Here is a 13,918-nt window from a genome sequence, read left to right as displayed (position 1 = left end):
TTTGAACCTGCAATAAGAAAGGAAAACCCTGACAATTCTTTTTTTTAGACTATACTGCCATCTCGTGGACTAAAACAGGAGCGACGCCGAGTTTCAAGGGATGAAACGTCTTCGGAATTTAAAGCAGGGATGACAAACATGTGGCCCGCGGACCTAAACCGGCCTGCTAATCTAATATTAGACCAACTTGATTTCAATGGCGAGTGTAGCTCTTTCTATATGTTAAGCTTAGAGTACTGTGAGCAGGAAACAAGCAAACTAAAAAAAAAAAAAATGAATTACAGATTTAAAGAGGTTTAAATGAGCTGCAGTTTAACTGAATCTGAGGCTTCTGTGAGAAATGACTCCACTGAACCTTCTGATGGAAGCATTCATTTCTGTGATGTGATCAAACTAAGAGAAACATGTCGAGCTGCTCCTCTTCCTTTCAGTCAGGATCCACAGAAACCTGGAGCCAGAAGCATGAAGCAAACTCGGGCTCCCATCAGCCGGTCTGGGCGGGAAAATGGGATTTGACGTCGATAGAAGAAAGCCTTGGCAGCGATTGGGCATCGAGGGAGATCTCCAGTGTTGAGCGTCGTGTGTCTGCCAGTGGAACAAACAAAGCTGTGCAGGTAAACCGAGGAAAGGCCTGCCATGGAAAACTGCAGCTTCTTGATGAAAGTCCAAAACCAGACTTCAGAGAGAGAGATGAAAAAGATTTTACTGCCTTTTGTTGATTTTTAGTTAGTGGGGAATGCTAAACATAGAGAAGAAAAATACATGACCCACTTTTGAATCAGCAGCAATCAGAGTATGAGAGGAAACTTCATTATTTGTATTTTCTATATTTTTTGGAATCATTTATCCGAATCAGTTTGTGAAATGATGTAGCTTCTCCTGCTACTTCATCATAAAAAACCCTTTTTATTATTTACGTTCCCCCTCTCACCACGTAATTCTCTTATTCATCTTTATGATTTCAGAATCTCTCTTTATAGGAGTATAGTGTTCATTTTTGTGTCTTCTAATGCCTCATTCAGGTATTTAAAAAAATAAAAACAGGGCCAGATATTGGGGTCAACATGCAGTGGATACAAACCAATCATCATTATGTGCAAAACATAAAGATTTAAAACTTCATGTTCAGTCAAAATCAATCAATCCGAATGGGTTCATGTTTCAGGTAGGTCTAACTTTAAAGGTAAAAAGGTCTGACTAGCAGCATTTGAAATTTGAAAGTTTTTCCTGAAACATTCATTTGTATTAATTTAGATTCTCTTTTTTAAAACAATATTTTAGAAATGTTCTAACTTTTACAACAAACATGAATCTAAAACAAGCGTGACAGCAGAATACAAACATGATCAGTCTGAATAGATACAGGGTGGGGAAAAAGAAAAGGATGAATGAATATAGATGTTATATCACTGCAAACAGGGAAAACCTCAAGAGTCTGCAGAAAAAAAAGAAAAGCAGCTCTCCCAGAATTCTGGACCCGGCCTCCTCACTACTTTCAGCCCCCAGATCTTTCTCCCACAGCCTCATCATTCTGTAGTTGGCTGAGATGTTGAGGGTCAGTAGTTTGTTGTAGAAGCGGGACATGATTTGTTTTGGGCCAGAGTGATTCAGCTTGATGAATGGGCTATTTTTAATCTCACGTGGAAGCATATAGGTGTATCATTTGTGGCCATGCTGATTAGTGCCAGGCATCAACATGGGAAGACTCCCTGGAATTTAGGAAGGACCTCAGCCACTCTGATAGAATACATGAAGTGGCAAGCCCAGGTGTAAAATGTAATATTAGGACGTGACTGCCCTCCCCTGTCTTTCAGCAAGGCAGGGCTTTTCCCATACCAGATGAATTTAGACATTGCCTTTTTTATTATCAGAAAGCAGTTTTTCTGCCTAATTGGGCGCATTTGCAATGGGTAAAGGAGTCTTGGCAGAACATTCATTTTAATCAGATTTATTCCACCAAACTAGGAGAGGGGAGGTCAAACCACCCGCTTAACTAATGATATAATTGGGGGAAAATTTGAGTTTAAATAGATTATTTAAATTGGGAGAAATACTGACGCCTCAGTATGTAAATCCAGAGTCAGACCGTTTAAAGATGAGGTTTCTCAGCACGTTTTTAAGTTTGGATGAATTTCAAGCCGTGGTCGGATCCTCGTGTTGTCTGCAGTGGGGGGGTCCAGCTCCGCAGGGTGTGATAAGACTTTTCTTCTGAACATCTTTAAAAGACGTAAACGTTTCCTTTGAGGTGCGTCGCAGTAATTCCCTCCCCGTGGAGGCTTTGAGTCTGAAAGAGCCCCCCCCCGCAGGCTCCCCCGCGCGGCGCGGGGTCGCCCCTCCCCCCTCCCCCCGCCCCTGAAATGGTCGCGCCCATCTGGTTTGGAGTGGCGCGTGTCCAAGCCCCGGTGTGTCTGACGCACCTGTCCTCGCGGCGGAGGGGACGCACGCACGCACGCACGCACGCGGCGCTCATGTGTACCTGTGTGGCGGGAAGCTGGAGCACGCAGCCCGCAACCCGCCGCCGCTCCGCTGGACCGGACCGGAGCAGCCGGCCCTCTGGACCGATGTGCTGGCGGAGATGTCCCGGCACATCTACATCCGCAACAAGATCGGAGAGGGCATCCAGGCGCCCATCTTCCAGGTGGGCTCCCAACCTTCACCTGTTATAGATCAATATAATAATACTAATCAATACAATGAGACTGCTTTTGTGGAGGTTTCTTAGTAAAACTATTTTTTAAGTGGAAGTTATGATTTTCCTCTGTTTAATAAGTGTTCAACTCATTTTGCGTTGTAGATATAAACAATTAAAATTGATTAATTAATGCATAATGAATAAAAGTTAGCTATTAAGCGATTTCTGAACTCATATTTTGACGAATGTTGAAGCAAAATAGAAATTAAGAATGCTGCTGGTGTTTGTTTCAATGAACAAAGGACTTCAATCAAGTCACATCATCTCATTTATAAACAACGTAGCATGAACAGCTTAAAGAAAAGATCATTGGAAACCTCCAAAACCTGTTTTCAGTAAAGCAAATTAAGAATAAAAGTCGCACTTTGAGAGATGTTTCATAGTGATTTACTCTTCCTGATAGTTTTATATGATGTATTTAAAAAAACTTGATTCGTTTCAATTGTTTTGACACCCATAGAAAGTCATTTTTTGGTTCTTTTTGAGTCATTTTGACAAATAAACATGCTCACTTAATGTCAAGTTTGTGAATTTCGACAAGCAATAATGCCATAAAGTTGATTTTCAACCATCTTGCCTGAAATAATGACTGGAACTATTAATATCTGGACATTGAGAGAATAGGTTATCATCATCCTTCACTGCTCTCCGGCTCTGAGCGGCGGGAGGAAGATGGTGACCCAGATTAATGGCCTGGTTTTATGAATTCAGGGAAGTAGGCTCTGACTTTTTTAATGGTGACATTGTCGTTAACTCTGGAGACTTGAACAGAAATGGGGCAGATAATTAATTTAGCCCCCTGGAGAGAAGCTCTGATGGTATATTTGGATTTTTGGAAGGGAAGTTGAGAGGAAGAAAGTGATTGTGAAATGCAGAGACATGCAGCACAGCTGGCTCTACATGCATCACATGCTTTCTGTGGCTTTGACGTTTTTAGGTGGGGGAAGTTGACCTTGATATTTGACCTTATTGCACCAGTCCGCTCATTGTGAATGAGAGCAGTGGAGGCCGCTGCTCTGACACTCGTGTCACAGCAAACTTCTGAAATAAGAGAAAAGTGACGGTGCTTTCTGTCGTGCAGGTGAACCGAGGCACCTACTCCAGGAGGAGCCGCCTCAAGAGGTCAGATGGCAGCACCACGTCCACCAGCTTCATCCTCCGTCAGGTAACCGGCGGAAAGTCCAACTCAGCGCTCGGAATGCCCCGCTGCCTCCTCTATTAAAGGCTTCACTTCCAGACTGCTTGGTGGTCTCTGGTCCTGTTGCATCGCGTTGTTTTTCAGAGCCCTGCGAAGGTTGATTCGCAGACGCTCCGGTGGACGGTGCAGTGGTTTTGCACTCGTAATGCGGCGTGTGTGGCAGGATGTGGATTTGTCTGTGTTTGTGTTTTATTTTTGCCTCCTCTACTGTAGCAGGTGTGTGTGTGTGTGTGTGTGTGTAAACCTCACTGATGCTCGATGAAGTTGAAGTTCCCCATTTGGACGGCAGAGGGCGCCAAACCGCTGCAGTGTGAGGTGACAGCACTCCAACAGAGGAAGACAGAACAGGCTACACAACAACCACAGCACACGTTCAAAACACACTTCATTAACATTCACATCCTCTTAACATGAGGTTAATTATGGGAGAAAAAAAAACGCATAAATAACTTGAATACCTGCTCAGTCACGTGATGAGAACACTTGGTTTGGCTTTATTTCTCCTCAGTAATGATTTATCCCTGAAATCCACAATTTACCTGGGAAACATCCACATTTTTTTCTTTCTAAATCAACATTAATCTGCGTGTAAACTCACATTTTATCCTCCAAGCCCATCAAATCACAGTTTAATCCCCAAACGTTCACAAATGTACCCTATAAAATGACCACATTCCAGATTTTACCCTTGAGAAATACACCTTTGCTCTCTAAATTTCTGAAATTGTCAGATTAAACTTATCAACATGTACATTTTTTAAACTGTCAAAGCCAAAAGAAATCTTGCAGCATGATGGAAATCACAAGGAATGTCTTTTTAGTTTCTACCTTTTTATTTAATCCTCATTTCAATGCAGCGGCTGGAATTCAATGAGTGTGACTTTCCTCTGGAGGGAAGATGAGCAGGGTGAGGATGAGTGGGAGCAGGGAAATGGAGGATGCTGCTCCCCTCTTTTACTCCTCCATCCCCCGCCCCCGCTGCCTCCCCGCACTAAAAAAAAAAAAAAAAAAAAGAGAGAGAAATGAAGGGAAGCGCTCATCCAAGCTGAGTGGATCGCCGGCCAGCCAATCACCTCTCTGCACACAGGCTGTGTCATCAGGCTCAGATATTGAGGAAGGATCCACTGCTGCTGCTGCCTCTGCTGCTGCTCGCCGCGTACATGCATATATCCGTGTGTGTGTGTTGAAAATGAAATGCCAGGATCGCGCCACCTCCAGGGAGAGCCTCTCCATCCTATAATGTGAGCCGGGGAGCGGCGCTGTGGGATCAGGGAGAAGCTGCATCCATCGGGCGACGGGCCTCCAGAGGAACCAGGCGTGATCCAGCGGAGGGGAGGGGAGATATTTTTTTTTAAATTATTCCCCTCTGCTGTGGAGAGGAGGGATTGTCGTCATCCCCCCCCCCCCCCTCCTTCTACATCCATTCTTTTTTTCTCTGGTACCCCCTCCTTCCTCCTCCTCCTCCTCCTCCTCCGCCGCCGCCTCCACTCTCATTTTTCCCCTCATTCTTCTAGAGGCGCTCGTTGGAATATCAAACCTCCATGTATGACAATTTGTACCTGCATGGATTTGAAGACTCGGAGGCGGTGAGTGCTCGGGTGTTGCTGTGCTGCTCGTGCGTGTATTGACGGAAACATTACACACACACACACACACACACACACAGACAGATAGATGTGTACAGGAGGCCTCTGATGGGTTCGCCAGCGCTACAGTGTGGCGTGATGGTGGGCTATGCTTGGCTGGAAGGGGGTTGGGTGAGTGAGGAAGAGGGTGCATCAAGCAGATGGCTTCAGATGTGACACATCCACACAGCCGTGAATGCTTTTTTTTAAATTTCTTCTCGGCGTCGTGTGTGTGTGTGTGTGTGTGTGTGTGGCTGAAAACGGAGGGACGTCAGGAGGAGCCATTTATCGCTCCAAGACCCCAAAGAGGGGCAGATGCTAATCCCCCCGTTTGTCCCTCCAGGCCCGACACGACAAGCCCTCACGTTTGAATTATTTTTTTAAAGTGCCGTGCCGTGGCGTGCCGTGGCGTGGCGTGGCGTGCGGGCCCGACGGGCGCAGGAACACGCGTCGTGATGTCACGAGGTGGATTCTGATGCCGATGAGTCACATGCCGAAGCTACTCCGCTGGTTAATGGCTGGGATGCTCCGGTGCACCGTGCACCAGACGCGCTCCGGCCTCTCACGCTTCCGAAGCCGGGGTGCCGGAGGGGGGAGGGGGTCTGGGTCAGGACTGGAGCTGCAGAGTCCTTTTCCGGTTAGACCTTGACCCCGGTGACATCAGCTGGTCACTTTCCTCATTATACAACAGTTCTCCAGCCAGGAGGAACGGGATGTGACGGATGGACTGCTGGAAATCTCGCAAGAGTCTCTGCTGAAGTCGGACTTTCCCCGTAAAAAGTAAAAAAAAACAAAAAAAAAACCCCCCAGAAGTGCTGAGCTGTGATGACCAGCTTGATTGATCTTCCGGAGACTAATGGCGCTCCTTAATTGAATCATCATCAGAGGCTGATTGTTTAGATTAACACGGTGGAAGGAAGTGCTGCGTCCAGAAAGAAACGTTGCATTAACGGAATGGGATTCGTGAAGTGCTGCAGGCGTAGCGTGTCTCCAGTCACTACAGCGATAAAAAAAAAACCCTGACAGTCTGCAAGAACACAAGACAGCGAGGGACGCGCAGCAGCAGCTGAAGTCCAATACCAGATTAATTATTTCATGAATGTTCAGGTTTTTACAGCTGGGTTTTGTCTCAGTGTAACTGTTGCAGCAGTTACTGACAGGATGAAAAGATATTTCACATTAAAAGCTTCAAACAAGCACAAGAAGAGTGTGAACAGTGTGGCATAATGTGGAAAAAGTCAGGGGTTGTTCAAGCTCTGTAAAATGGTTTCTCATTGGTCTGGCGCTCTCTGTGCTGTCGTGGATAATCAAGAGGCATGAAGTTTGGAAGGTTCAGACGTAAACATGATCGGATGTGTTAAATGTCCTCAGTTAATGCTGTAAGTTTGATGTGTGACACATCTCAGCACTCCAGTATCTGGAGTTTATATGCAGAGTCTGTGACGTATTTTCTTCCGTATCAGGGACAAACCAGGACATACACTCACACCGTTTCTTTAAATATCCTGAGAACAATGAAGCCCAGTCAGGCAGGAGTGTGTTTTCCCCCGGTTTCTGCGAGCGGGGCTCGTACCGGCGGCTGTACTGAATGTGCACCGTCACACAAACTGCTGACAGCGCAGGATTGGAAATTCCACTTTGTCTGAGCCGCTGCTGGCAGCCGCCTCCTTCCCGGATCATCCATTTCACCTGTTCTGCGTTGGCAGCGCCAGACCTGCACTCCGGACTTGGCTCTGTTGGACGCGAACGGCAGAATTTCGCTAAGTGATCCCATAAAGAACGGCTGAAGCGCATCAATCCGAGCGGCGGCGCCCTCGCTTTGAGACGAGTGTGACTGCGCAGAGCTTCTTTTGGCCTTTTCCAGGAACAGCTCGGGTCGCTCCGGTGCGTTTGTCGGCTCTTGGCGTGCGCGTGTGACTTGGTTTGACCTCGTGTCCGCAGGGCTCAGCTGATTCGTACACTAGCAGACCATCAGACTCAGATGTCTCTCTGGAGGAGGAGCGGGAGGTGCCGGCCCAGGTCCAGAGCCAGAGCCCCAGCCAGAGCCAGGGACCGGGACAGAGCCGCCAGGAGAGGGAGCAGCAGGCCACCATCCAGCTGGAGAGAGCCAAGGTGGGCCGCACACACAATAACAAAACCCTTCTCAACACTGCCCTCTGATGGACGGCGGTGGAACGACTCCAGTCTTTCGCGTTGCCCCTCTAAGCAGGTGAGAGTTTTGAGCTTTGTGTGTCTCGCAGACTAAACCCGTGGCCTTCGCTGTGAGGACCAACGTGAGCTACTGCGGCGCGCTGGACGAGGACGTGCCCGTGCCGGCCACCGCCATCTCCTTCGACGCCAAGGACTTCCTCCACATAAAAGAGGTGAAAGCCGCTCACGAGTCGCGTCGCGGTGGTCCGCTGCCCCTCTGGCGGTTCGGGGTTTGCTCAGTGTCCTTGGTTCTGGGGTGTCTACAGAAGTTCAACAATGACTGGTGGATCGGCCGGCTGGTGAAGGAGGGCTGCGAGATCGGCTTCATCCCCAGCCCGCTGAAGCTGGAGAACATCCGGCTCCAGCAGGAGCAAAAGAGAGGACGAGTCCAAGGGTAAGAGTACACCGACAAACGCAGTCGGCTGTGAGAGGTCGTTTTAGCAACAATTCACCGCTTGATGTTGATATTTATGAAGCTCAGCTTGTGTTTGATGTATGAACTCCAACTCTTTATCCACAAAACACACGGCTTTCAGCATCTGTGTGTGTGTTTTTTTTAAAAATGTGACTCCTGACGTCCTCAGGCTGACTGCTCCGCTCTCGATAGGCGTAATTAGCACTCCGGCTCTCAACCTCGCCGTTTCCCGCCGTGCGCGATGCGTGCTGAACGTTCCGGTCCTTACAGTAGCTCTCGTGCACGCCCCGGCGCCGCGCTGTGGGCCTTTTAACGCTGATCCGTCTCGACTGGACGGCCGCAGAGCCGCGCTCACAGGCCGGGAAACGTTAGCCGCGACCGAACGGACTCCTTATTTTAATTTCTATTGGCACAAATGGAAATCCGACTCCGTCTGCATGAAAGCCAATTGTTTTTCCGTCTTTTTTTATTTTGAGGAGGCTACGCTGCCGCAGAGGTTGAAGTGTTCACAGGTTTTCTAGAGATGTCAGGAGCAGAAAAGCTGTGCAACCAGAGCATTTAAGCTGATTTAAGGAGGCCCAGGTAGAGAAAATGTCCAGTAAGTATAAATCAGCGCGGCCCAGACCTGGAACAACCATGTCACACCATGTCTGCAGAGATCAGCCCCCACCAAAATAAAACACAGTACTTGTTGAATGTGTGCGCTGATCTGGCTGAGAGTGTATCTCCTGTGCTTTCTGTGAGACTTTTGCACCAATCGTCTTTACCGCACCGCGGTGTGTGAAGCAGCAGAGGTGAAGTTTCCACCTAACGGCCTCCATGTGGTGAAAAAGAGCTGCTTTCAAATGTACACTTTCATCACAGTACTTTTTTTTTTAACTCTACACATGAGAGTGTAAGAATGAAAATACACATGCACGACGACGACGACGCCGTTCAAGTCAAAAGAAGTGGAATTATGAGCGTTATTTTTTCTTTTTAATCGTTATTTCTGGTGGTTTTCTGCATTAATGCCACAATGTTTTTCTGTCCTTTTTTCTTTTTCTTTTTTTTTTTTATCCCTTCTTGTCTTTTCCAGTAAGTCTGGAGGGAATTCTTCTTCCAGTGTAGAGGATGAGGTTTCGGCCTCTATCCGCCCGCTCATCTCCTCGGCAGGTGAGCGCGCCGGACGGGGGGAGGGGGGCGTTCGTCGCGTAGAGCCCGGCTTCCTCGGCCACCGCAGCGTAGAGAGAATAAGATGTCCAGAGCCTTCCCATGTCTCTGCATAGAGCTTAAGTTCACTGCGTAGAGTTGTTGGTACATTTTCCCATGATCCTCCTCTTCCTCCAGTTGAGGACTGCAGGCGCTCTGAGACTGGGGGGCTTACCACAGTGTGAACCCACCGACAAGACTCTATGACCCCCTCTGAACTGCACTCATGTGACTTTGTGAATATAACCTTAGGACTCGTGTTTCCTACCGTATGGTTATCCTGGATAGCTTTGATCTGTTGTGCTGAGCAGTCTGAAGTGTGTGTGTGTGTGAGTGTGTGTGTGTGTGTGTGTGAGCGGCGACGCCTCTGGAAGCCGCAGCCACTGACGAGCCCTCTCACTGTCTTCTCTCCCCTCCCACAGGGAAGCAGAAACAGAAAGTGGTAAGTTGGTGACGGTAAAACTCTCTCATTCACCTGCCGCCATCATGAAACGAGCCGCAGAGCTCGCAGGGGAAGAGTCAGCCTCATGCCATCCGATACTTCAGCCCCGCTGAAGTATACGACGCCAGATCGCCGCCATTCCTGGGATGCCAAAGCGCTGTAGTGATGGGTTGATGCGAATCGGTTAAACCTCGGTTCGAATCCCGGACGAGCAACACGCTCAAACTGCTGTTTTCACTCTTTATATAAACACACACAGAACAACATGCAGGTCCAGATCGAACATTAACTCACTCAGTTCAAGGAGAAAAATGGAGTCAGCTGTACATTTGCTGTATTTGATCATTCTTTATTTCTGTTCCGGCTTTGGCATTTAGTGCTGTGCGCTGCTGCGACTCCTTCCTGGGGCAGACTTCTACTCAGAGTGTGTGTGGCGCAGCCCGTCATATCCATCCATCTGTGTGCAGTGAATGATAAGACTTTCACGAGCTGGTCACAATGCAGTAAGCGCAGCCGCTGAAAGATGAGGGGAAAAACGTGATGTTTCGAGGGGAAGGTGGAGAAATCCACGTGGAATTATTCCTTTTTTCCCCCCCCTTTGCATTCGGACCACTGAACTTATCATTCGCTGCCAGCCTGGGACACGGCCGATTGTTAGCCTGTCATTGAGCTCATGTGGCCGACTCGACAGTCCGACTGCTTCCCGTTCAGCTGTGTTTTCTGTGGCGTGACTCCGGCGTTGTGCGTGTGACGAGTCCGCCGCTGCTTCTTTGCGCCTTGCAGACGGAGCACATCCCGCCGTACGACGTGGTTCCCTCCATGAGGCCCGTGGTGCTGGTGGGACCCTCGCTGAAGGGCTACGAGGTGAGCCGCCGGCCTGAGTTCACCCGATGACCGGACTGACTCTGTCCCAGAATGCAACGGGGCAGACGTACACGTAAACCGAGAGAATTCGTTTAGCAGTTTGCTGCGTTTTCCCTTTCCGTGCAGGTGACGGACATGATGCAGAAGGCGCTGTTCGACTTTCTCAAGCACAGATTCGACGGCAGGTGAGACTGAAGTTTTCCGCCGCAGCGCCTTGTTTTCGTCTGCGCTCAAGCAAAGAGAATAACGACAAGACATAATCGCTTTGCACGGGAAAAAAAATATAAAACGGACCGCGGCTTTGAATATCACCGAGTCTTCCTCCTTCTGCAGAATATCGATAACGCGAGTCACCGCGGACATATCGCTCGCCAAACGCTCCGTTCTCAACAACCCCAGCAAGAGGGCCATCATCGAACGGTCCAACACTCGCTCCAGTCTGGGTGAGGCGCGGCGCGCTGCAGCGCCCCTGCCGGCCGAGCGCTGGTCTCGGTCAGCGCGCTGAACCGGAGCTGTGTTTGATTCCTCCAGCCGAGGTCCAGAGTGAGATCGAGAGGATCTTCGAGCTGGCGCGCTCGCTGCAGCTGGTCGTCCTGGACGCCGACACCATCAACCACCCGGCCCAGCTCCTCAAGACCTCCCTGGCGCCCATCATCGTGCACGTTAAAGTCTCCTCGCCCAAGGTACGCGCTCGCTCAGGGTTACCTGCAGTAAAAAAACCAAAAAACACCCGATCATCCCAGAAAATGAAGCCTATGATGTGATCTCCAGTCTGCAGCGACTGTCCAACAGAGTCGTTCAGTCGGACGCAGACCGGCAGAGTCGCTTTAAAGGTAACGGCCCGGGTGTGTGAGGCTGTCACCAGCTCACCGCGGCCTCGGAATCAGCATGACCGCCTGTATTTTATGAGACAGTGACGGTTTTTAGAGCCACTACAGGTTTGATTTAAACACCTCTGCATGGAAAATGCACCTACCCTCAACAGCAGTGACCTCCGAGGTCAGTCGGTCAGGCCCGACAGGTCAATCTGGAGACAGGACACTCTTCTTAACAACGTGCGTTCTTCTTCTTCTTCTTTTCTTTTTTTTTAGATCAGCTCACTTAAGAAAATATGTTCACATCCCCGTTTTAGCACAACTCCCTCTGAGCATGAAAACTCCTTTCTGCAGTTCTGCAGCTGGAACTGCAGTCCTGCATGTTTTCATGCGCTCCTGCTCCAACACTCCTCAGTTCACACACTGGAGGTGGAAAAGCCAAGAGGACCCAGTATTGATCCCTGAGGAGCACCTAATCCTGTTTTTTTTTTTAATTGTAGTATGAGCTGTGCTCATCTGGGAAGCACCTTTTAATTGTAAAAAACACCATTTTGATGTTTCAGTTGAAAGAAACTACGAACCTTGAACCTGAAGCAGCTGCGACTCCCTCAGGTCGGGTCTCATCAGCTCTCACTTTGTCGTCCAGGTCCTGCAGAGGCTTGTGAAGTCCAGAGGGAAGTCCCAGAGCAAACACCTGAATGTCCAGCTGGTGGCCGCAGACAAACTGGCCCAGTGTCCCCCGGTGAGCTTATGGACTCAGAAATCGATCATTTTAAAGATGCAGGATCGAGAAACGACTGCTGTGTCGATGCGTTTCCGTGGCGCGGCGTCTGATTCCGTTCTTACCGTCCTCCCTCCGACCATCTGCCGCTCACAGGAAATGTTCGACATCATCCTGGACGAGAACCAGCTGGAGGACGCCTGCGAGCATCTGGCCGAATACCTGGAGGCCTACTGGAAAGCAACCAACACCTCCATGGCGACGCCCCTCAATCCCCTGATGGGACGCAACCTGGGCCCCACCACGCTGACCCCGTACCCCACCAGCATCTCTGGACTGCAGGTTCGCTTCCAGTCTGCGTTTTTCTCTCTCTCTGTCCAAAGTGCGGTTATGCAGCGCCGACATGCTAATGGTGCCGCATCGATAAACGGCGTCGGTGATGCCCGCCGCTCTGAGATTTCTCACATTTTGGCTGCCTGGTCTGCAGCGACCGTGACTCACCTCTGTCCTCGCCGTGTTTCTGTGACCAGCAGAGCCAAAGAATGCGACAGAGCAACCACACGGGGGACCACTCCACCCCCAACGAGCGGCGCAACCTGATGACGTCGGACGAGAACTACCACAACGAGCGGGCGCACAAGGGACGCAACCGCATGTCTTCGGGCTCCCAGCACAGCCGAGAGCAGCAGGACCCCTACCAGGACTACCAGGACCCCTATCAGGATGCATACAAGCCACACCGCAACCGCAGCTCCCCGGGCAGCTACAGCCATGACTCCCGACACCGACTCTGAGCTCCGCCCGGGTCAGCGGCGCCAACGGCCCCGCCGCCACCCAAAGTAAACGCTGCAATAGAGCCAGGAGGGTCCAAATTCTACCTGTTTTTCTTTTTCTCTCCTCTATTTTTTTTTTTTTTCTCTTTCCGAGCCCCACAGAGTCACGTTCAGGTATCTCTTGTGTTCTGGGCCCGGCTGTCCGGGGGTGGGGGGGTAGGGGGGGGGGATGTTAACGACGCATCTTGTAAAATGAAATCCTTTGATTGGTCTTCGCTGGACCTTCTTGTTTTGCTGACAGCTGCTGCCCCCCGGGCCCGGCCCACCCCGGCCCGGCCCGGCCCCGGGCTCTGTATAGATCCTCTCACCATTTAGCTTCTTGCATGCTGATAGACGATCATCCTCCTCATCCTCGTCACCCATGTTTTCTACTGGATGCTCCCCGGATGAGGTGTAGAAGAGGGAGCTCCGTTTTTCTAACTCACCTGCTTGTGGAGGGGTGGTGTGTGTGGAGGGGTGGTGTGTGTGGAGGGGTGGTGTGTGTGGAGGGGTGGTGTGTGTGGAGGGGTGGTGTGTGTGGAGGGGTGGTGTGTGTGCAGACGAGGATCTGGCTGCTAGTTTAAAAAAAAACAAACAAAAAGAACTGGTGCTTCACATTCCCGAAACTATTTTGCTATTTTGAAAGAAGTCACTTTGAGCAAGGCCAGCTTTTCCGTAGCATCGCATTTGATTTGGGCAACCCCCCCCCCCCCCCCCCCCCCCCCCCCCGGCGATGGAGCGGGGGCTCGAGCTCGGTTACCGTGTCGGAGCGAATCCAACGCCGCTTCCTTCCGGAACAGCTCACCCTTCCACAGTTAGAGAAGGTCTGATCCTTCAGCGTAAAACATGAGCGGAATACGAGTCGAGGCGCGTTGGGCGTCGAGTGAGTCCGACGTTTTCAACGCTGCCAGGAAAAAAAAAAAAAAAGACTGAACCGGAAACCTTGTTTTAGA

At 49.9% G+C, this 13,918-nt stretch overlaps 1 protein-coding gene across 3 annotated transcripts; it reads left to right on the top strand.

Annotated features, from left to right (window-relative positions):
• The first annotated feature begins 2,394 nt into the window (after positions 1–2,394).
• Positions 2,395–13,017, top strand: cacnb4b (calcium channel, voltage-dependent, beta 4b subunit). Of its 3 annotated transcripts, none has more exons than XM_030085859.1 (14): positions 2,395–2,638; positions 3,774–3,857; positions 7,457–7,627; positions 7,756–7,878; positions 7,972–8,099; positions 9,199–9,275; positions 9,734–9,753; positions 10,537–10,617; positions 10,744–10,802; positions 10,951–11,060; positions 11,149–11,300; positions 12,079–12,174; positions 12,310–12,495; positions 12,684–13,017. In XM_030085859.1, the coding sequence occupies exons 1-14, from the start codon at positions 2,576–2,578 to the stop codon at positions 12,945–12,947; spliced, it is 1,614 nt and encodes a 537-aa protein (XP_029941719.1). In that variant the 5' UTR covers positions 2,395–2,575; the 3' UTR covers positions 12,948–13,017. The 3 variants fall into 3 exon arrangements, with proteins under 3 accessions (XP_029941719.1, XP_029941720.1, XP_029941721.1); XM_030085861.1 differs by lacking the exons at positions 2,395–2,638; positions 3,774–3,857 and adding exons at positions 5,294–5,328; positions 5,405–5,476 and having other exon boundaries at positions 12,684–13,011; XM_030085860.1 differs by lacking the exon at positions 9,199–9,275 and having other exon boundaries at positions 2,396–2,638; positions 9,735–9,753; positions 12,684–13,014.
• The last annotated feature ends 901 nt before the right edge of the window (positions 13,018–13,918 follow it).

This window comes from Salarias fasciatus (genome assembly GCF_902148845.1).
Source record: "Salarias fasciatus chromosome 23 unlocalized genomic scaffold, fSalaFa1.1 super_scaffold_20, whole genome shotgun sequence".
In the NCBI taxonomy this organism is placed as follows: domain Eukaryota; kingdom Metazoa; phylum Chordata; class Actinopteri; order Blenniiformes; family Blenniidae; genus Salarias; species Salarias fasciatus.
Note: the sequence above shows the minus strand (reverse complement) of the source record. Positions and strands in the feature narration are given on the sequence as shown.

Bases quoted from the DNA above. Each gene is read 5' to 3' on its own strand.
- cacnb4b (XM_030085859.1), top strand. From the start codon at position 2,576: ATGTCCCGGCACATCTACATCCGCAACAAGATCGGAGAGGGCATCCAG. The intron at 3,858-7,456 runs GTAACCGGCGGA...TCGTGTCCGCAG, and splicing joins CCAGCTTCATCCTCCGTCAG to GGCTCAGCTGATTCGTACAC. The intron at 10,803-10,950 runs GTGAGACTGAAG...CTCCTTCTGCAG, and splicing joins AAGCACAGATTCGACGGCAG to AATATCGATAACGCGAGTCA.